At 31.1% G+C, this 22,679-nt stretch overlaps 1 protein-coding gene across 4 annotated transcripts in view; it reads left to right on the forward strand.

Annotated features, from left to right (window-relative positions):
- Window positions 1-21,656, forward strand: part of LOC6040751 (actin-binding LIM protein 1) — a 54,285-nt gene extending 32,629 nt beyond the window's left edge. The window contains exons 4-11 of one of the 4 annotated variants that reach the window (XM_038261762.1): window positions 1,425-1,797; window positions 2,066-2,131; window positions 2,302-2,846; window positions 12,931-13,244; window positions 13,344-13,435; window positions 14,384-14,450; window positions 20,351-20,586; window positions 20,650-21,656. In XM_038261762.1, coding sequence (XP_038117690.1) covers window positions 1,425-1,797; window positions 2,066-2,131; window positions 2,302-2,846; window positions 12,931-13,244; window positions 13,344-13,435; window positions 14,384-14,450; window positions 20,351-20,586; window positions 20,650-20,763 — 1,807 coding nt within the window. In that variant the 3' untranslated portion in view covers window positions 20,764-21,656. Of the gene's footprint in view, window positions 1-1,424; window positions 1,798-2,065; window positions 2,132-2,301; window positions 2,847-12,930; window positions 13,245-13,343; window positions 13,436-13,734; window positions 13,833-14,383; window positions 14,451-20,350; window positions 20,587-20,649 lie in introns of all 4 variants that reach the window. The other 3 variants (XM_038261761.1, XM_038261763.1, XM_038261764.1) reach the window with 3 other exon arrangements.
- Window positions 21,657-22,679: the final 1,023 nt, after the last annotated feature.

Genomic DNA, 22,679 nt, shown 5'->3' on the forward strand with positions numbered 1-22,679 from the left:
TTTTCAATTATGGGCATTATATAAATCAACATTAATTCAAAAAATCAATAACAAAATTTAAAAGGAAACTTAGTAAAAACTTTTTTTTGTATTCTAGATATTTTCTTAATTCTTTGAAAAAATAATAACAGCAATCATGTTTTAAAATGAAGAGTAAAATTTCAATTTCAGTTATTTTTAACTCCAGTTGAAACAAAGTTTCAAAAACAAAAGTTTTGCCAATTTAAAAAACATTGAAATTATAAATAATTTAAAACTTTCAGTTTTTTTTTTCAAAGACTAATTCTGGATTTTTTTTTAAGTTCCGATGAACCCAATTTTCAGTTTTTGCTTTTTGGGTTTTTTTTTTTAAACCGCCTTGAGTCAGGGGTATTAAAAACACCCGAAAAGCAAAATTTTAAAATATGGTTTATTGGACTTATTAAAAAAAAACTCCATAGTTGTTTATGGTTTTGATCCGATTCAAAATAATGAATTTTTATTTTTTTTAATTCATTTACATGTTTTGATAATTGATATTGACTTTTTTTATAAAAAGTTTTTTTAAATCATCTTTTAAATAGGAAATGCCTATTACTTGAGATCTTGGAAAAGTCAGGAATTTGAAAATGAGATTTGAGTGGTCACCTTGGTATAATACAATTGAGACTTAGTTCTCAAAAAACCAAAATTATTTAATTCCTTCAATGGCGGCAAAAATGGCAATTTAGAATATGGCGATTTAGAAAATTGAATTTTAGAATTTTAGAATTTTTGAATTTTTGAATTTTTGAATTTTTGAATTTTTGAATTTTTGAATTTTAGAATTATAGAATTTTATAATTTTAGAATTTTAGAATTTCAGAATTTTAGAATTTTAGAATTTTTGAATTTTTGAATTTTAGAATTTTAGAATTTTAGAATTTTTGAATTTTTGAATTTTAGAATTTTAGAATTTCAGAATTTTAGAATTTTTGAATTTTTGAATTTTTGAATTTTAGAATTTTAGAATTTTAGAATTTTAGAATTTTAGAATTTTCGAATTTTCGAATTTTAGAATTTTAGATATAACTGAAATATATATTAATTTAAGTTAAATTACTCAAAAATACCTGCTGAAAACGGGCGAAAGGTAACCATCAAATAGGAATAATAAATCCATGTAATTGTGATATTCCTGTGCATTTTGACCAAATTAAGTTCTGAACACCGTTTTGTGCTTTTTGATTTCATTTCATTCGATCTAAATTTTAGATATTCACCAAAAACTTTAAAAACTCCGTGTATTTTAATGTATTAAATGTGTTATTATAATATTTTTAAATGTTTTAAAGTAAAATGAAAAAAAAATGCGTGAAAACGTCGGACGAGAACTTACTGAAATTTTCAAGTAATTCGTGTTTAAAATTTAAACTTCTTTACTAACTTTCAATTTCCCCCCGCAGATGCAACGCGTGCGGCATCACCCTCAACGGCGAGTACATGGGCAAGGACGGCGTTCCGTACTGCGAGAAGGACTTCCAGAAGTCGTTCGGCGTCAAGTGCGCGTACTGCAACCGGTACATTAGCGGGAAGGTGCTGCAGGCCGGCGACAACCATCACTTCCACCCGACGTGCGCCCGCTGCACCAAGTGCGGCGATCCGTTCGGCGACGGGGAGGAGATGTACCTGCAGGGCGGTGCCATCTGGCATCCCCGGTGCGGCCCGGGCCCGTCGTCGGCCGATTCCGCCGCGCTGCTGAACGGCGTCGAAAGCAACGGGTTCAACACGGAGACGGAGTTTGACCGAACCAGCACCAGTGCAATGAGTGAGATTCAGGTAGGCGCTTCGGCACTCCGGACTCCGGCCAATAGATCTCGCCTCGCGCGCGTTTAATCCCGCAGGATGCTTATTTATATTATCATTTCGTTGATTAATAATCCAAAACGCGGGCGCGCCCCGGAACCGACGATGGAACCGGGGGAGGGGCGCGTGCGCGTGTTGATTTGTTTCGCTATTTCTTACTGTTAAGTTTATTTTAGTTGTTCTAGCGCAGCATGAGAAGTAATTTGTGCACTGGGGTTTGTTTTTAACTTTATTTTTTCAGTTTTCGTTACGTTCACAAACACCAAGTTTGAGTGGTTCTGTTTATAGTCCTTACACGCATAGAAAGGTTAGTTTTGTTTCTTTATTTTCGTTTTTTCTTTTCATTTTTCCGTTCACTGTTTCTTTCCTTTTTACTTTAATTCTGTATTCTTTCTAATCGAGTTGTTTAACTGTAACTGTGCTAGATTATTCAGTTTATTTTGCCCGTGCGTTACTAATGACCATGCACACTTGCAGTATCACCGCACTACCAGTCCCGGGCTGATCCTGCGAGAGTACAACCGTCAGGGTTACGGTGACGACATCGCCCGTATCTACACGTACAGCTACCTGACGGACGAACCGCACTATCTGCGCAAGCCGATCGAACCGTACGACAAGGCCCCGGTTTCGCCGCACTTTCACCGGCCGCACCAGTACGGCGTCGGGCCCCGGTCCTCGTCCGGATCGCGCTCGCACTCACGCAGTCGCAGCGCCATGAAGGTGCTGGTCGACAGCATCCGGTCGGAGACGCCGCGGCCCAAGAGTCCGGGCATGAACAACGAGGAACCGATCGAGATGAGCCACTATCCGGGCGCGAAAAAGCCGCCGCCGGGCGAGAAACCAAAGATCGAGCGGGACGACTTCCCGGCGCCACCGTACCCGTACACGGACCCCGAGCGGCGCCGCCGCTACTCGGACTCGTACAAGAACATTGAGTCGGACGACGAGGTGGACCACCAGGCGAAGCACCAGCAGCAGGTGGGCGCGGGCCGCGAGGACAAGGAGAACCAGACTGAGCGGTAAGTGGAATGGTGTTGTTGTTGTTGTTTTTTTTTAATTAATTTTAATCTTCAAATGCTTAAAAACGCAATTTCTGATGGATTTCCATGACTGTAAATTGATATATTTTAATTTTAGACATATACACAGACATTAAAAAAACACAAGTGGCATCTCTGCCGCGTTGGTGTCTGAGGGAGGTCTTAGACTGACAAAAAAAACGAACTCGCACTTTTTCTTTTTTGACTGTTTACCAAACTCGCAAACACAGCAAACGCAGACAAACCGTCCAACAGTTTGAGTTTGTTTGTCGTAGTCTAATATCTCATTTAGGAAAGGTTGTTAAGATCAGGGTGGCCACTCGAATCTCATTTTGAAAGTCCCGACTTTTCCACAACCTCAAATAATAGTAATTTGTCACCCAAAAAAAAACATAGCTAGAAGGAGCCCGTGCGAACAGGGAACAATGCAAATTTTTTAAAGAGATTAGACCCATATGGCGATTAGGGGGCTCCTATCCGATAAAGTCAAAAAATCTGCCAAAAATCGGGGAAATTTCAGATTTTTTGTCAAAAAGTCGCAAAAAATCGGGAATCCTAAACATACCTGTTTAAAAATAATTTTCTAACTCTTGCATAAGTTTGTAAAATGTTGTACAATTTTCTATTTCACTTCTTCTTCTTTAGTAACTTACTTTAAATTTGAGGTCTCTTTGAAAAAATATTTGAGAATGAAAGGTTATTTAAGACATTGAAAATCCAGATAAATATTGGATTTTACACATATTTTCAAAATATTTTTATGAATCAAAAGTTCATGAAAAGCTAATTTAAAATTAAAGCTCAATTTTAACGATAATGTCCATCATTCTGTTTTATTTTTGTCACGATGATTGAATATTTGAAAAAAAACTTGAGTTTGGCAATGTTTTATTTGGGGTATTTTTAATGTTTAACTAAAGAGCAATTCTCTAAGAAATCGGTATTTTTTAGGAATTTTAATTTTTGTATTTTTTAATCCGAATGAAACTTTTTTGGTGCCTTCGGTATGCCCAAAGAAGCTATTTTGCATCATTAGTCCATACAAATTTGGCAGCTGTCTATACAAAAACGATGTTTGAAAATTCATAAATCTGTATCTTTTGAAGGAATTTTTTGATCGATTTGGTGTCATCGGCAAAGTTGTAGGTATGGACTACACTGAAAAAAAAAATGATACAAGGTGAAATTTTTTTGGTGATTTTTAATTTCACTTTTTGTCACTGAAACTTGATTTGCAAAAAAAATACTATTTTTGATTTTTATTTTATTTTCTGATATGTTTTAGGGGACATAGGCCAAGGTTTGATACCTAAGAGCATGCAATGGCACTGACCTTGTTGCGTGCTCTTCGGTTGACGTCCACGTAAGGAACATCCTGGAAGGAGCGTAACTAACTACATCCGTAGTTCTGTTAGATCATCCGAATTATCTTGATCAGAACAGTATAGCTCTGGTTCCTTGCGAGTGTCCTATTTTCTTACCTCCACGTTGGCTTGGTTCTCATGATGACCTAGCTGGTGGCCTGTGGAAACGGATCGTAAACCTTTGACCACCGCGGGTCAGAGTCGAGACGGCTAAAAGAAAGGGGCGCAACAATGTGGGAAAGGGAAGTAATTTGTGATTGTAGACGGTATTGTTTTGATTCGTAGTATGTTGAGTCAACTGCTGTGGATGTACCTGAAACATCGCACAACGGGGTTTCTCTTCTCTTCATTCTCAGCTACCACCTATCTCCTATTTTTATTTCTCTTCTGATTCCCAATTCTTCACTGATTCTTTTACTTAATATCCAACATTTGATTTTAATTTTACTAACTTTTGATTCTCTTATCTCTCAAAGATTTTCCAATCTTTTCTATCAATTGATACTGCTGTAACAAACTTTGTTTAGTTTTTTTTTCCTTAAAAATATACTTTTCTTTAATGTACTTGTAATATCAAGTCTATTTATCATTCGCCTAATCTTTTTTGATTTTATTTGCGAATTTATTTATTTGAATAATTCTTTATCTTTCCTATAAATTATCTTTACTATAATCTAAGCTTGTTTTGTATCTCTTTTTATTAACTATTGTCTAATTTTACATCTAATACATCTAGCTTCTCATTTTTATTCTTCAAAATACGCTCATCATTCTCTTACTATTGATACTTGATTTTTATAAAATAAATTATCTTTTACTGTCAATTGTTTTCAATCTTCACCCTTTTTTTTCAAACAAGTGAGGTTTGAGCCCTTACTCAATTTATGGAATAGTTAAAGGATTAACACAAATATTACTATTGTATTTTTGGTAAACTTTTAAAACATGCTTAGGACCAAAAATTGTAACAAAACACCGCGACAAAAGAAATAGCAACATCTAAACACGACTCAACACTAGGAAAAATTTCAGGAGAAAACAAAACACAGTAAATAACAATTAGTTTTTGAATTCAAACTAAAAATAAAAGAGGTTTTTGCTTTAATGAAAGTTGATAGGCACACTAAAGATGGTTAGGCGCTTATACTTACATCAAACGCTACGTAATGTACCACCCCCGTCCGAGTTAAAATGCGTAACCGGAAAAGAAGGTGTGCATGCCTGGCACGAACACTCAAAGCGTGTTCTAGCGTGCTGCTCGTACTGACTCAGAGCAAGGGTGAGATGTAGGTGTAAGGGCAGTGCGTGTTCGTCGGGAACCTAGTGCATAAGATCGGTCAAGGCCCGTTCTTACACTGAAAATTGCGAATTGCGAATTGATATGTTTTAGGGGACATAAAATGCAAACTTTTCAGAAATTTCCAGGTTGTGCAAAAAATCTTTGACCGAGTTATACATTTTTTAATCAATACTGATTTTTTCAAAAAATCGAAATATCGGTCGCAAAAATTTTTCAACTTTATTTTTCGATGTAAAATCAAATTTGCAATCAAAAAGTACTTTAGTGAAATTTTGATAAATTGCACCGTTTTCAAGTTACAGCCATTTTTAAGTAACTTTTTTGAAAATAGTCGCAGTTTTTCATTATTTCAAATTAGTGCACATGTTTGCCCACTTTTGAAAAAACTATTTTTGAAAAGCTGAGCGATTTTGAACTTTGTTGATACGACCCTTAGTTGCTGAGATATTGCCATGCAAAGGTTTAAAAACATGTAAATTGATGTTTTCCAAGTATCACCCAAACGACCCACCATTTTCTATCGTCGATATCTCAGCAACTAATGGTCCGATTTACAATGTTAAAATATGAAACATTCGTGAAATTTTCCAATCTTTTCGAAAACAATATTCAGACAAAAAAGTTTCAGTCGGATTAAAAATACAAAAAAATCGAATGACCGAAATCTGAGAGAACTGCTTTATATTTATAAAGTCTTCTCACAAATTTTTTTGTTTCAAAATGTTTTTTTTTTTTTTGAACTTTTTTGTGAGTATAGATTACTATAAATAAAGCATGATGTTCAGTTAATGGAAAACTTAAACATTGAATAAATCTAATCGTTGTTAGTTGTGAATGAAAAAAAATATTTTTTTTGATGACTTAAAAAAATGCACAACATTTTGTAAAAAATAAGCGTTAAAACATGACATCTTATCATACTGAATATTTCATTTAAAAAATAAAATTACAGTGGACTCTCTGGCTGTCGATCTTCTCAATATCAATAACCATATCAGCCAGCTGTCAATAAATTTTCCAGTTCCTTCAAATAGATTGCTTTGATTTTTCGTTCTATAATTTGATAACTCCCGCTCTCGACGGTTCCTTCAATATCGACAAAGAGAGAGTCCACTGTAATAAAACAGTAAAATACTGACAATTAGATACATCTAAATTTATTTAAAAATTATGTATCCAAATTTACAAAACTAAAATGGTTACTTGGTAAATATTTTTTTTAAACTTATATTACTGCCCATGTTCGCATAAATGTCCCATATGCAAAAACAGCAAGCTGAGAAAAACGCATTTGAAGTTTGTCCCACACATAAGGCTACGTGTTAAGTTTTCGCGAAAAAACTGGATTTCCTCCTGATTTCTAGAACAAAGTATTGGATGTTATATGCTTTCCTGGAAGATCTCACGATTTTGAACAAAACTGCATCAATAACTCAAAAACGATGAAAATGCATATGGGACATTTATGCGATCAGGGGCAGTATAGATCTAGATATTTTTTTTTCTAAATTATTTGAAAGAATAATAACAGGTATCATGGAATTTCAAATTCAGCTATCTTAATTTTTTGCCATTTCAAGTTGAAATAAACAATGAGAATATAAGTATTGTTAGGCTTTCGATTGTTTTTCAAAGACTAAGGGCATCTCCACCGCAGAGATCTAATTGCGTGGCAAACCTATCGGTTGGATCCCCATTTTTAGCTTTGCTCCGTAGCTAATACACGTTTTCGCACCGCTGGGAGCTAATTTGGCTACCGAATCAAGCCCACCGCGGGGATCTAATTTATTTATTTTCAAATTCTAGCCGTTTTGTTGATCGAAATCAATAAAACTACATTCTAGCATGATAGAACATGCTTCTAATTGCATTATATGTCCAAATTGGTTGCGTACATCAATAAAATATCATTTTCAAATTTTTAAAAGAGTTCATCCGATTTGCTCCCGACATGTTTGCACCCCAACTTTCGCACCGCGAATAGCAAAGCTAAAGCTAAATTAGCCTTCGAGTTCATTCAGCGAAGAAAAAGTTCATCGGGGATCCGTCGAGTAGCCAAGATAGGTGCTCGAGAAGTCCCCGAGCTGCCGGTGGCTAATGTTTTCAACGATTTTAGAATTATTTGTCTCTGTTTGGTTGAAGTTGCATTTATTTTGATTATCAAATTTGAATGGATATTGAAGAAATCAGTAATTTGGTTCAAAACGACTTTTTTAAATTGAAAAATTGTGATATTTACCATTTTTTAGTATTTTATAAATAAAAAATAATCAACCACCTATATTTGATATAAGCAAATCATCACAGAAAATTTAAACATTTTTGAATTATGTATTAAAATTCAAATATATTTCAAGAATTTTCCTTTTTGTATGCGACTGAAACTCACAAACGTTTTAATAATATTGTATTCGATATAATAATATTGAAAATCCCCGCCGAATCTCATGCATAATTTTGAAATTAAATGGACAGATATAGTTTTTTGGTCGAAATGAGTAAAACAGAAGTTGTCTTTATAGCTGTCGGCCACTATTTCTAGTACCAACCAGCAACCTCTGGATTGTGAGTCCAGTGTGCTGTCCAATTGATCCACACGGATCGAAATGAAGTAAACCAGAGTGAAAACAAACTTAAAAGTTATCATACAAATATCTATTAACTGACTGAAAAACTCAATAGTAAAAAAAAATAATTTGGAAATTCTAAATAAAAAGTATGCAGAATTGAATAATAATTTAAATATTAAAGTATTTAATTTATTCAGAAATTACATGTCGAAATAACAAATGCTACAAAATCTGAAATTAAGAAATTCCAAAATATAAATTTACGAAAACCCGAAATTCTTATATTTAAAAACACCATTTTTATCAAAAATTGAATTCAAAATCAGGCTTTCAAAAATGTATGAATTTAAGAATTTGTGAATTTAAAAACTTAAGAATTTGAGAATTAAGAAGAATTAAAAAATTTAAGAATTAAAGAATTAAAGAATTAAAGAATTAAAGAATTAAAGAATTAAAGAATTAAAGAATTAAATAATTAAAGAATTAAAGAATTAAAGAATTAAAGAATTAAAGAATTAAAGAATTAAAGAATTAAAGAATTAAAGAATTAAAGAATTTAAGAATTTAAGAATTTAAGAATTTAAGAATTTAAGAATTTAAATTTAAAATTTAAGAATTTAAGAATTAAGAATTTAAGAATTTAAGAATTTAGGAATTTAAGAATTTAGGAATTTAAGAATTTAAAAATTTAAAAATTTAAAAATTTAAGAATTTAAGAATTTAAGAATTTAAAATTTAAGAATTTAAGAATTTAAGAATTTAAGAATTTAAAATTTAAGAATTTAAGAATTTAAATTTAAGAATTTAAAATTTAAGAATTTAAGAATTTAAAATTTAAATTTAAGAATTTAAATTTAAAATTTAAATTTAAAATTTAAATTTAAATTTAAATTTAAGAATTTAAGAATTTAAGAATTTAAATTTAAAATTTAAATTTAAGAATTTAAAATTTAAGAATTTAAGAATTTAAGAATTTAAATTTAAGAATTTAAGAATTTAAGAATTTAAGAATTTAAAATTTAAGAATTTAAATTTAAGAATTTAAGAATTTAAGAATTTAAGAATTTAAGAATTTAAAATTTAAAATTTAAATTTAAATTTAAAATTTAAGAATTTAAATTTAAGAATTTAAGAATTTAAATTTAAAATTTAAAATTTAAATTTAAGAATTTAAGAATTTAAATTTAAAATTTAAATTTAAAATTTAAGAATTTAAAATTTAAGAATTTAAGAATTTAAATTTAAAATTTAAAATTTAAGAATTTAAGAATTTAAAATTTAAGAATTTAAATTTAAGAATTTAAGAATTTAAGAATTTAAGAATTTAAATTTAAAATTTAAGAATTTAAGATTTAAAATTTAAATTTAAGAATTTAGAATTTAAATTTAAATTTAAATTTAAGAATTTAAGAATTTAAGAATTTAAGAATTTAAGAATTTAAAATTTAAAATTTAAAATTTAAATTTAAGAATTTAAATTTAAGAATTTAAGAATTTAAGAATTTAAGAATTTAAATTTAAGAATTTAAGAATTTAAAATTTAAATTTAAGAATTTAAGAATTTAAGAATTTAAATTTAAGAATTTAAATTTTAAATTTTAAATTTAAGAATTTAAGAATTTAAGAATTTAAGAATTTAAGAATTTAAGAATTTATGAATTTAAATTTAAGAATTTAAAATTTAAAAATTTAAAAATTTAAAATTTAAGAATTTAAGAATTTAAGAATTTAAGAATTTAAGAATTTAAGAATTTAAATTTAAGAATTTAAGAATTTAAGAATTTAAATTTAAGAATTTAAGAATTTAAATTTAAGAATTTAAGAATTTAAGAATTTAAGAATTTAAATTTAAGAATTTAAATTTAAGAATTTAAAATTTAAATTTAAGAATTTAAATTTAAATTTAAGAATTTAAGAATTTAAGAATTTAAAATTTAAGAATTAAATTTAAATTTAAGAATTTAAAATTTAAGAATTTAAAATTTAAGAATTTAAATTTAAGAATTTAAGAATTTAAGAATTTAAGAATTTAAGAATTTAAATTTAAGAATTTAAGAATTTAAAATTTAAGAATTTAAGATTTAAAATTTAAGAATTTAAATTTAAGAATTTAAGAATTTAAATTTAAATTTAAGAATTTAAATTTAAGAATTTAAAATTTAAAATTTAAATTTAAATTTAAGAATTTAAGAATTTAAGAATTTAAGAATTTAAATTTAAGAATTTAAGAATTTAAGAATTTAAAATTTAAGAATTTAAATTTAAGAATTTAAATTTAAGAATTTAAGAATTTAAAATTTAAGAATTTAAAATTTAAGAATTTAAAATTTAAGAATTTAAGAATTTAAGAATTTAAGAATTTAAGAATTTAAGAATTTAAGAATTTAAGAATTTAAGAATTTAAGAATTTAAGAATTTAAATTTAAATTTAAGAATTTAAGAATTTAAGAATTTAAGAATTTAAAATTTAAGAATTTAAATTTAAGAATTTAAGAATTTAAGAATTTAAGAATTTAAAATTTAAGAATTTAAATTTAAGAATTTAAGAATTTAAGAATTTAAGAATTTAAGAATTTAAGAATTTAAGAATTTAAGAATTTAAGAATTTAAAATTTAAGAATTTAAGAATTTAAGAATTTAAAATTTAAATTTAAGAATTTAAGAATTTAAAATTTAAGAATTTAAGAATTTAAAATTTAAGAATTTAAATTTAAATTTAAGAATTTAAATTTAAATTTAAATTTAAGAATTTAAATTTAAATTTAAAATTTAAGAATTTAAGAATTTAAATTTAAATTTAAGAATTTAAATTTAAGAATTTAAGAATTTAAATTTAAGAATTTAAGAATTTAAATTTAAGAATTTAAAATTTAAGAATTTAAGAATTTAAGAATTTAAGAATTTAAAATTTAAGAATTTAAGAATTTAAGAATTTAAAATTTAAGATTTAAATTTAAGAATTTAAGAATTTAAGAATTTAAGAATTTAAGAATTTAAGAATTTAAGAATTTAAGAATTTAAGAATTTAAGAATTTAAGAATTTAAGAATTTAAGAATTTAAGAATTTAAGAATTTAAGAATTCAAGAATTCAAGAATTTAAGAATTTAAGAATTCGACGCCAACATTTCAAAAAGCATCATGTACAAACCATGCGTTTTGAGAAAAACGCATTTGAATGTTGAGCATTCATTTTCAATTCCCATTTTAATATAAAAGCAAAAAAAGATGTTCTAATGATAACAAACGATGAAAAACGTTGCTTTTATTGATACTTGATCATCCAAATTCAATAAAACATTATTTCCGTCATTTTATTTGAGAAAAACAAACATAACTCCTTTTGAAATTACCAACGTCTATATCACCCTGCTGTCATTGTGGGGGGCGCTTTGTTTTGATTCGTTTTTCTTCGCCGAATGTACATGGCGCTTTTTTCATGTTGCTTTTTTTTCGTCACGAGGTTCATGTAGTCTTTTGTTTGACAGGTTGACAGGGCTATATAAACAGGAACTGCTGATGGCAGAGATTTTGTTTATGTTACTTTATTTAAAATCATGATAAAACAGACTTTACTGAAGTAACTTTTGCTCATTTTTGGTGGAGAGGTAGCATATTAGGAGTACTTTCAGAATATGCAATAACCTAGAAAGTGTCATAATGTACATGATGCCTTTTGAAATGTTACCGTCGAATTTAAGAATTTAAGAATTTAAGAATTCAAGAAATTAAGAACAGGATTGCTGGGATTGCTTGTTTTCAAATCCGTATTGGCTTATTTAAAATGTTATGCTTGAATTTTGCTTTTTACTCAATACAAATGACTTGTCTCTTGCGTGTTCGGTAGTAGATCGACAATGCGTTGACCAAAATTAAACAAACACAGCCCCAATCTGACCTAAAAAACGAAACTGCATCACCCCAAATTACCAAAAGTCATTTTTCATGCGTAAATTTGCAGCACGGAAGGGAAAATATCTCCAAACTCGAATAATTGATAACGAAAAATCAATCATCACTCCTAATGTAAACATTTACTGACGTGAGCAGGATAAACTCTATGTTTACAAACTCACATTGGCCCAATCACATTGTTTTGCTTGAAAAAACCATCCGTCAGACGATTTGCTCCCGGTAGATCCCGGAGCTAACCTGAGTTTTGTTTAGATTCGGATGAACACGGATGAACTCGAACCTAAATTAGCTCTCGCACGAGTACCGCGGTGGGCTTGGCGCGGGTGCCAAATTAGCTTTGCAACGCAATTAGGTCCCTGCGGTGGAGATGCCCTAATTGTTTATGTTTTATACGCTGAATCAAAAGCAAGAGTGCTTCCATGTTTGAATTATTTTTTTAGGATTTTGAGATAAGTTTCTGTTTTTTAAAGAAAATTATCAATAGTTTGATTTTATTAAATTGAACTAGATTTTTTTTTCAATGGTCAATAAAGACTTTTTTTATAAAGAGTTTTAAGTTTGAAATCATTCTTTAGATAAAAATGCTTTTTATCTTCATTCCTGGAAAAGCCGAGAAAAAGTCGGGAATTTGAAAATGGATTTGAGTAGTCACCCTGGACTTTAAGTAATTTTTCGGCCCGGCTGTTTTCGTTTAGAATTGTTGTTTATACAAATAATTTAGCATTTCAAGCGTTTTTTTTTTTTTTGCAAGGGTCCTATAAGCTATTGTGTTACATATGTTTATAGGACCTTTAAAAAAAAAACAGAATTTTTTAATGCAAACCATAAGAATTTCAAAAATTAATTCGGTCTACTTTTTTTAAATTAAAACTGGCTAAAAATAAAACACTAAGCAATCTTACCATTTTTCATGCAGACGCCTACGCAAGGAGGAGGAAGAGCTGAGCAAGCTGAAGTCGTCCGGCATGGGCAAGGTCATCCTGAAGGACCTGCAGGAGCAGAAAAAGTACGAAACCTGGAAGCGGGAGAATCTGGATCCGCGGAATGCGTCCCGCACCCCGTCGGCATCGAAGGAACCGACCTACCGGCTGCGGTACGAGTCCCCGGTCGGTGCGTCGCCCTCCCGCAACCTGGACCACCAACGAGCGTCCGAGGATGAATACTTTGACCGATCGACCAGCTACCGCGGCTCCGTGGGTCGTGCCATCGGCAACGCACCCAGCTACAACGGTGAGTTGGTGTCCCTTTCTTCCCCTCCTTCTTCCTCCGTTATCCATCTTTTTTAAGTTGACCTCATTGAAAAAATCACGAAAAATTGCCCACAAACAGCCATTCACTCGTACCGGTCGCCTCCGAAGCCGGGCTACGGATTCAAAACGTCGACGCTGCCACCCTCGTCGCTCAGAAACGGTTACAGCTCTGTAAGTTCTTCTTCGGTGCAGTTGTCTCGCGGGTTTTGCTAGCGCTTCCTCTTCATCCGACCTCTCATCTCCGGTGTGTGCGTGGCTAATGGCTAGTTCCTTACGTGGTGCACTCTCGTCGTCATCATCATCGAGTCTTAATCCTCTACTGTAACCCTGTAATCGTCATGCAACAACTAACAACTAACTCACACATTTGTCTCTTCCAAAAACCTCATTACTGCCTCGCGCGGGATCCTGGACAAAAACCAAAACAAACAAAATCTCACAATCATTCAATCCCCATTCTAATGCCACAGTGGTGAGTTCCTTACGACAAGTACCTAAACCGGGTTACGGCTTGGCCCCTCGTTCGCATACCTTCAGTTCCGCTACCGGTTCCGCTCACGGTGTTCCTGTAAGCTGCTTTTACCGTAGTCTATTATTCTTAATCATGTTTCGAAAAAAAAAATTAAAACACTTTTTTGATGTCTAAAGTTTGTTACATTTATATTGTTCGGTTCTGTTTCATTTCGTACAGTTTGATTTTCACACACACGAAACAACATCCAATTGATATGCGCTTGATAAGCTTTTTGAAGACCTGTAGAAACGAACGCTTCTTCCGATTTCCTCGATAGTGTCGCGTGTGGGCCAAGTTTTGGACCTTAGTTGGGAGATTTTCTATTACTTGTGTTTATTTATCTAACAAAACTCAATAGATTTGGTTCACTTACTTTATCATAAGTTCGTTTTCAAACTAACGTACAAAGCATGCTCAACATAACGAAACTAATCAAAATATACCTACATAATTATAAGTGTTGCATGGTAGTTTGCGGTTCTGAAGCATGCATTTCGTTAATCCGTGTTTTACATGGATTTTGTGTAACGTTAAAAAAACTACAGAAAAAGAACAGTAAGAAAATAATAATCACATCTTATTTCATCGTTCATCTGCGCCGAAAGGATTTCTCGTTCGGTGGACTCGGAGATAAGACCCACAGTACGGAGTTCAGCTGCGGCAAGAGCGACAGTAAGTATTAACTTAAATTATTATACGAATAACGCATAAACAAAATTTTTGAAGAACATTTCTGTATAAATCCTGTGGAAACGGATCGTAAACCTTTGACCACCGCGGGTCAGAGTCGAGACGGCTAAAAGAAAGGGGCGCAACAATGTGGGAAAGGGAAGTAATTTGTGATTGTAGACGGTATTGTTTTGATTCGCAGTATGTTGAGTCAACTGCTGTGGATGTACCTGAAACATCGCACAACGGGATTTCTCTTCTCTTCATTCTCAGCTACCACCTATCTTCTGTTTATTTTGTTTCACTGATTTTCTAACGCGGCTTCTGTTTACTATCATCCATTTGATTTCGATTTTATTCATTTGATTATCTTATTTCTCAACGCTTTTCCACTATTTTCTATCAATTGATACTGCTGTAACAAACTTTGTTTTGTTTTTTTTTTCCTTAAAAATATACTTTTCCTTAATGTACTAGTAATATCAAGTCTATTTATCATTCGCCTAATCTTTTTTGATTTTATTGCGAATTTATTTATTTGAATAATTCTTTATCTTTCCTATAAATTATCATTACTATAATCTAAGCTTGTTTTGTATCTCTTTTTATTAACTATTGTCTAATTTTACATCTAATACATCTAGCTTTTTTTTTTTTTTTTTTGAAATTAAATATGTCTTTATTGAACTTTCTTATAATAATTACATTTCATTTACATTCTAAGTGGTATGGCTACATGCTCTTCATCTTTGTTATATTTTTCGTTTTCTTATTAACTGTTCACATTCATTTATTTACTTCAAATTGTTTTACATTTTTGCATTGAATCGAATACATTTGGGTAAAAAAAAAAATCATTTTAACAACTAATCCTAACTTAAAACTAAAAGCAAATTCATTGAAATATTCAAAATCATTAGAACGAGTAAACTACGAACTGTATTTTAAGATAAATCCTCCAAGCGTTCTTACTTGTTCCGCACGAGTTTTGCAACCACGCAGTGTTGTTGTCATCTCGATGAAAATGTTCATAAGTTCTTGTGGTGAAAACAGGTCACTGCTGCCTTCATCCGTTGATGCTGGTTGGTTTTCCCTCGGTTGCTGACTAAAGCCAGGAGGTGTTATATTCTCTGCAACTTTTTGCCGCTGATTCAACGGCAATGGCTGCAGATTTGGAACCACTCGAACAGATCCCGCTCCAGGTGACGCCAAAGCAGGAAAATCCACGTCCGTGAAAGTTGGTGGTGTTTTGCGACGATTTGGTTGGTGCCTCGTCGTCGCTTGCTGTCGAATTTTCACAAACTCAGCACGTTTTGGGCAGCTTCGATTCTTGGTCGAATGGTCGCCGCCGCAATTGAAGCATTTGGCTTCAATGTTCTCGTTGATTGTTTCGCAAGCTTGAGTTTTGTGCTCACCTCCGCAGGTTGCACAACGACTCTTGATGAAACAGTTCCTTCCACCATGTCCAAACTGCAAGCAGTTCGAACATTGCGTCACGTCACGATGCACTGGACGATAACGTTCCCAAGTCACGATGATGTTGAAAATTGCCCGAACTGCCTTCAGCTCAGACGGCGTTGTCGATCCTTTCTCGAGATGAACCAGGTACAGTTGATCACGATACTTGATGTCCTTGTTGTGTCTCGTCATCTTGAAGACTTCGATCACATTTAACTTAAGAGTTTTGAGCTCTTCTTTCAGCACACTCACATCCATGTCATACAGGCCTCGGAGGACCTGTTTCATGGGGCGTTTACCTGGATCGTCATGGCTGTAGTATTCAATCTTTGTGTTGTTCAGGAAATCCCGGACATAGTTGTAATCCTTTCTGGTAGGTAGCAGAATTTTGAGTCCATCAGCACACAAGCGAATGGAAGCTCGTAAAGCACCAGATTTGATAAATCCGGTCAGCCACTTTCGCACCGAGTCCGATGACGATGTTTTCACAAAAATGGGTGGCAACTTTTCCCGTCGTTCAAATTCTTCCTTCTCGCTCACGTCCACAGGGAGGGTAGCGAACTTGTTTCCAGACAATTTTTGAGCGTCCTTGCTCAAACTGCCTGGCTTTGCAGGTAGCGCTTCGGCATTCTTTAGCTTCTTCAAATCTGCCGATCCTGCTGGTGAGGACCGCCTCTTTTTCTTGCCGTGAGGCATTTTTAGCACTTTTTAGCACTTTTTTGGTTTGTGAGGGACGCACGTCTGACTCGTTTCGCTGCTGATCGCAGACTCTAGGAATACATCTAGCTTCTCATTTTTATTCTTCAAAATACGCTCATCATTCTCTTACTATTGATACTTGATTTTTATAAAATAAATTATCTTTTACTGTCAATTGTTTTCAATCTTCACCCTTTTTTTCAATCAAGTGAGGTTTGAGCCCTTACTCAATTTATGGAATGGTTAAAGGATTAACACAAATATTACTATTGTATTTTTGGTAAACTTTTATAACATGCTTAGGACCAAAAATTGTAACAAAACACCGCGACAAAAGAAATAGCAACAGATAAACAGACTCAACAATAGGGAAGATTTCAGGAGAAAACAATACACAGTAAATAACAATAAGTTTTTGAATTCAAACTAAAAATAAAACAGTTTTTGCTTTAATGAAAGTTGATAGGCACACTATAAATGGTTAGGCGCTTATACTTACATCAAACCCTACGTAATGTACCACCCCGGCCGAGTTAAAATGCGTAACCGGAAAGAAGGTGTGCATGCCTGGCACGAACACTCAAAGCGTGTTCTAGCGTGCTGCTCGTACTGACTCAGAGCAAGGGTGAGATGTAGGTGTAAGGGCAGTGCGTGTTCGTCGGGAACCTAGTGCATAAGATCGGTCAAGGCCCGTTCTTACACTGAAAATTGCGAATTGCGAACATTTCTGTATAAAATTAAAAAAAAAAACTTCAGATTTAAATACGAACCCCATATCACTTTGGGATTTCGAAAATTAACAAATTTATGAATTATTAAATTTGAAATTCCTTCAAATTTTAGAATTCTAATGTTAAAGAATTAGATTTTTTTTAACTTTTAATATTTAAGAATTTTGAAAAATGGACTTAAGAATTTCAGAACTTTTGAATTCAGCATAATATAATTTAAGAATATAAGGTTCTTTAATTCCAATATTCCGATTCACAAAAATCTTTAATGCTATATTCTAAAGTTCAAAAGTTTTGACTCCTTAATTATTTTAAATTCATAAATTCCAAAACTCTAAAATTTTATTGCTTTTATTTTTTATGTTATTTTATTAAAAAAAAACAGAATTTATGTTTTTAAATTTCAAGATTTTTTGAAAAATTACGGATTTGAAAAAAATCAAAATTTTAGATATTTGAGGGATTTTAGAAATTTTAGAAATTTAAAAAAAAATAAAAATTTAAGGCATTTTAAACAATTAAGGAATTTAAAAAATTTCAAGAATTTTAGAAATATTAGGAATTTTAAGAACATAAGATATTTTAGAAATTTGAGGAATTGTCAAAAAATAATATTTTTTAAAATAATAAAATTTTTAATTTTTTTAGAAATTTTAAAAAGTTTAGGCCGATGCACTGCCGTTCTACGCATAATTGTCCCATGTTCAAAAAAGTGCATCTGAGAAAAACGCGATTGAAATTTATCGATCGATTTCTGTGTTTCTACGCATAATTGTCCCGTAGGTCTCTATTCGCCCTATATGTCCCTAATCACCCCGGTTAACATTGTATTATTTGTAATCCTCTCGAAGATAAACAGGTAAACAAAATTAAATATTCATGATTTGGGTGACAAAAACTTTTAAAAATATTTGTACCAGCCTTAGAAATGAAAAAAAAAATCTTAGGAATTTTAGGAAATTTAAGTAATTTTAGGAACTTTAAGTATGCAAGATTTTTTTTAATTCTAGGAATTTTAAAAATTTTAAGAATTTTAAGAATTTTTCGAATAGTAAAAGTTTTACGAATTTTGTGAATTTTAAGAATTATAATAAATTTAAAAATTATAAGCATTTTAAAATTGTAAGAATTTTAAAATTTCAAAGAATTTTATAAATCTAAGAATTTAAAGGATTTATTTTTTTAATTTTAGAAACTTTGAGAATTAAAAAAAAAATCGAGATTAAAAATTTCTAACATTTTTTGGAATTTTAGGAATTATAAATTTACACAATTTCCGGAATGTTGAAAATTTAGAAAAAAAAATATTTTTTTGGATTCTATTTTTTTGCGATTTTTTGATTTTTAAAATTTTAAGAATTTTTGAAATTTTCAGAATTTTTAAAATTTTAAGAATTTTTGAAATTTTAAGAATTTTTAAAATTTTAAGACTTTTAGGAGTTTTAGTGTTTTTAGGACTTTTAAAAATTGTAGGAATTTCAGGAATTATCAAAATTTTTGGAATTTATGAATTATACGAATTTTCAAAATTTAAGAAATTTATAAATTTTACAAATTAAACAAATTTCTGAAATTTTCAGAATTTAAAGTTTTTTTTTGGATTTTTGAAACTTTAAAGTTTTTTAAATTTTAGGAATTTAGGTTTTTTTTTTAAATTTGAGGAATTCTAGGAATTTGAACAATTTCAGAATTTTTAGGAATTTTATGATTTTTTAATTTTAAAATATTTTTTCATAATTTCTGATTTGACCATTTATAATTTTTAGTGCTTAAGAGTTTAGGAAATTAGGAATTTTAGAATTTAGCATTTTGTTGGGATTTTTTTATTTAAAGGAATTTAGAATTTTGATAACTTGATAATTTTAAAACTTTTTTTTGATTTTTTGAAAACAAATTTATGAATTTAAACAATTTTAGAAGTTTTTGGAATTTAAGGATTTTTTTTTATTTATGAATTTTAGAAATTTCGGGAATTGGAAATTTTAACAATTTTTGGAATTATAGGAACAAAAATTTTAACAATTTTCGAAGTTTTCGGAATTTTAGGAATTTTAAAATTAGAAGAATTCTAGAAATTTCAGGAATTGTAGGAATTAGGAACTTCAGAAAATTGGAGAATTTTAACAATTTTAGAAATTATCAGAATTTTAAAATTTTCGTGAATTATAGAAATTTTTAATATTTTAAGAACTTTAGGAATTTTTACCATTTTAGGATTGTCAGGAATTTTAAGAATTTTTAGAACTGTTAAAACTTGAAGAATTTCAAGATATTCAGGAATTTTGGGAATTTTTGGAATTTCAGAAATTTTATGAATTTTAAGAATCACAAAAATTTTAGGATTGTTTGGATTTTTTGGAATCTTTGGAATTTGAAGAACCTTAAGGAATTTTAAGACTTTTAAGAATTTAAGAATTTTATGAATTTTCAAAGTTTTAGGAATTAAGAATTTAAGAATAATTTTTGAATTTTAGGAATTTTTAGAATTTTTTGATTTAGAAATTTGAGGATTAAAGGTATTTTTAAGGAATTCTTGAATCTTAGGATTTTCAAACTTAAGTTATTTTAGAAATTTTAAGAATATGAAAAATTAAGAATTAGATACTTAAATAATTATTTTATAAGAATTTTAGATTTTTTTAAATTTTTGAGTAGATATCAAAATTTTAGGATTTCAGATTTTTACAATTTAACAAGGATCTTAGGATTTATGGTTTTTTTTATTTCTGAATTTTTAAAATGTTAGATTCCAGAATTTTTGATTTTTGGAATTTTAAAATCCCAAAATCAAAAAAACTAGTTTTATTTTTTTTTTTTTGAATTTTATAATTTGAGAATTTTAGAATGCATCTTTGAAATTATTAGAATTTTGAATATTCTGTTTTTTTTTTCAGAATTTTGAACTAATGCATATTGATGTTTCAGAATTAATAAAACATGAAATTTAAAAAAATGCTAAAACTCATCACCAGCGTAAAAAGAGAATAAACATTAAAAACAACGCTATCATTGCAGTCTCCGTCGACTCGATAACGGACGGCGACCGGCGCGCCCTCGGGGCGGACATTCCCGCCTCCAGCACGTACTCGGGGGCGCTGTCCTACCACTACCCGCAGCAGCCGATCCGGCGCAGCCTGCCGAACATGGCGCACTCGATGCTGGTGCACGAACCGGCCAAGATCTACCCGTACCATCTGCTGCTGATCACCAACTACCGGCTGCCGGTGGACGTGGACCGGTGCAACCTGGAGGTGGGTTTTTGACGTTTGTGTGGATTGTTTTTGGAAATTTAATTGATTTATTCTGTTAAACAGCGCCACCTGTCGGACGTCGAGTTCGAGGCGATTCTGCAGTGTTCCCGGGCCGAGTTTTACCGTATGCCCCAGTGGAGACGCAACGAAATTAAGCGACGTGCGCGTCTGTTCTAAAACTTCCCGAAAGTCACCAATCAATCGTACTATTTTGATTTATCATTTTCGACGAACAAGCGTGAACTATTACTACTATTATTACTAATTAATCCCTCCCTTTTTCCCCCTCTCCAACTTCTGCTAATTGCTAGCAGCTGTGCGATTATAGGCGCGAGATTGTCTAATCGCGAAAACAAAACAAAAAAGTCGAGTCATCTCCCTTTTCTTTATTTACTATGTTTTACTTTCTAACAAAATATTAGAAATATATATTTCCTCCCCTCTTCGCGTATGGCAAGCGATAATACATTTATAAAGATTTGATGGACGGTGAAGAGCAAAATAAAATTAAAAGAGAAAAAAACGTTTTCGAGCGAACGATAAGACGATAACTATTTATATAATTGAGTATAAACCTAAAGTAAATATCATCTTGCTTTCGCTTCAGACGCTACTATTGTGTAATTGCAAAACAACAAAAGCAAACAAATAAAAAGAAAAACAAAACAACCCTATATTTTTAATCTAAGCTAGAGTGTAGAGACAAATTAAAAAAAAAAGGAAGCAGCAAGTCAAAGCTGGAAACACACATAATAGTATATGCTTGACAAGAAGAAGAAGTTGATAACGATGGGATACGAGTTGCATTTATGAAAACAAAAGTTCTGGCGCTAATCTACCAATCTATTGATTTAATCCGGGCTTGACGAAAGCAGTCGCCTAATTTTTTGTTGTTTAGTTTTCGGTCGCGTGAGTCCTACTCAAGCGCGCGCGTTATTTAGAGCTGTGTAAATAAACCATTTAAAATGAAAGAGAAATAGTCAAAACACACACACTACTAATCACGAGTACACTTTGAGAACTACAACTACAACAGAGATAGCCTTAACAAATTTAGAAAGATGATGTAACAAAAAAATGGGGAAAAACCAATTTACGATAAGTTTTAATCAGCGTAAAACTATATATTTATAACTATTTTATTTATAATCATTCACACAATCAAAGAGAGAAAAAAAATTAAGGTTTACAGAACAAATCGTTCCCTTGCTCGCTTTGCCAAAATGTGCAACCACCCTTTGGAGCAATTCTCTGAGAATGCCAACAATTTTTAATTGTATTTTTGATTGTTCCATGCTTTTTTGGCAGTTGTCCATACGAAAATGCTTGAACCAATTCCACCTGAACCGAATTTTAACCACCGCCATTAGGGTGCCCAGAATATGGGACTTTTTTTCAAAACCTCGCTCCACAAGCTGAATATTGTTCCTTGACCTATTTTAGGACTCTGGGCCAAATATGAGCAAAATCGGTCATCATTTACCCATTGATACTCGGAGGTAAAGTTTGTATAGGAAAAATCGAAAAAAATGTATGGAAAACACAAGTTTCTTACGGTTTGATCTGCACGATGCGCTACTTCCATCCAAATATTCCCGAAAGTGAGATTATTATTGAAAATTTAATGCTCTACAACTTTGTAGAACATACCACAGCTGTAAAATTCGACGCTGAATAGTTATTAGCGATTTAAAAAAGTCATTTTTGCATGAAAAACATTTTTTTCACCAACTTTAGACTCTGGTATCAATGGGTTAATCTCATCCCATTTCGCTTAAAATTTACACAGATGCTTAAAATAACCCAAAAAGCAGTATTTTGCTTGTGGAGCAGGGGGTCATTTTTTCTGGGCACCCTAACCGCCATCCATTGCTGGACAGAAAGTGTCGTTGCTCCGCTTTTTTTAAGATAATAAGGGAAAAACTCCACGGTATCCCCAAAGAAGTTTCGCTTGGAGTTGGACGTTTTTTTTGGAAAGGTATAAGGTGGATGCGCTCTAAGGAAGCGTTCCAGACAATGGCATAATATTTTTAAAGGTTATAGCTTTATTCTCAAAGCAAACAATCAAATGCTGCTATAGAGACCTTTTAATT

This window comes from Culex quinquefasciatus, chromosome 3 (genome assembly GCF_015732765.1).
Source record: "Culex quinquefasciatus strain JHB chromosome 3, VPISU_Cqui_1.0_pri_paternal, whole genome shotgun sequence".
NCBI lineage: Eukaryota > Metazoa > Arthropoda > Insecta > Diptera > Culicidae > Culex > Culex quinquefasciatus.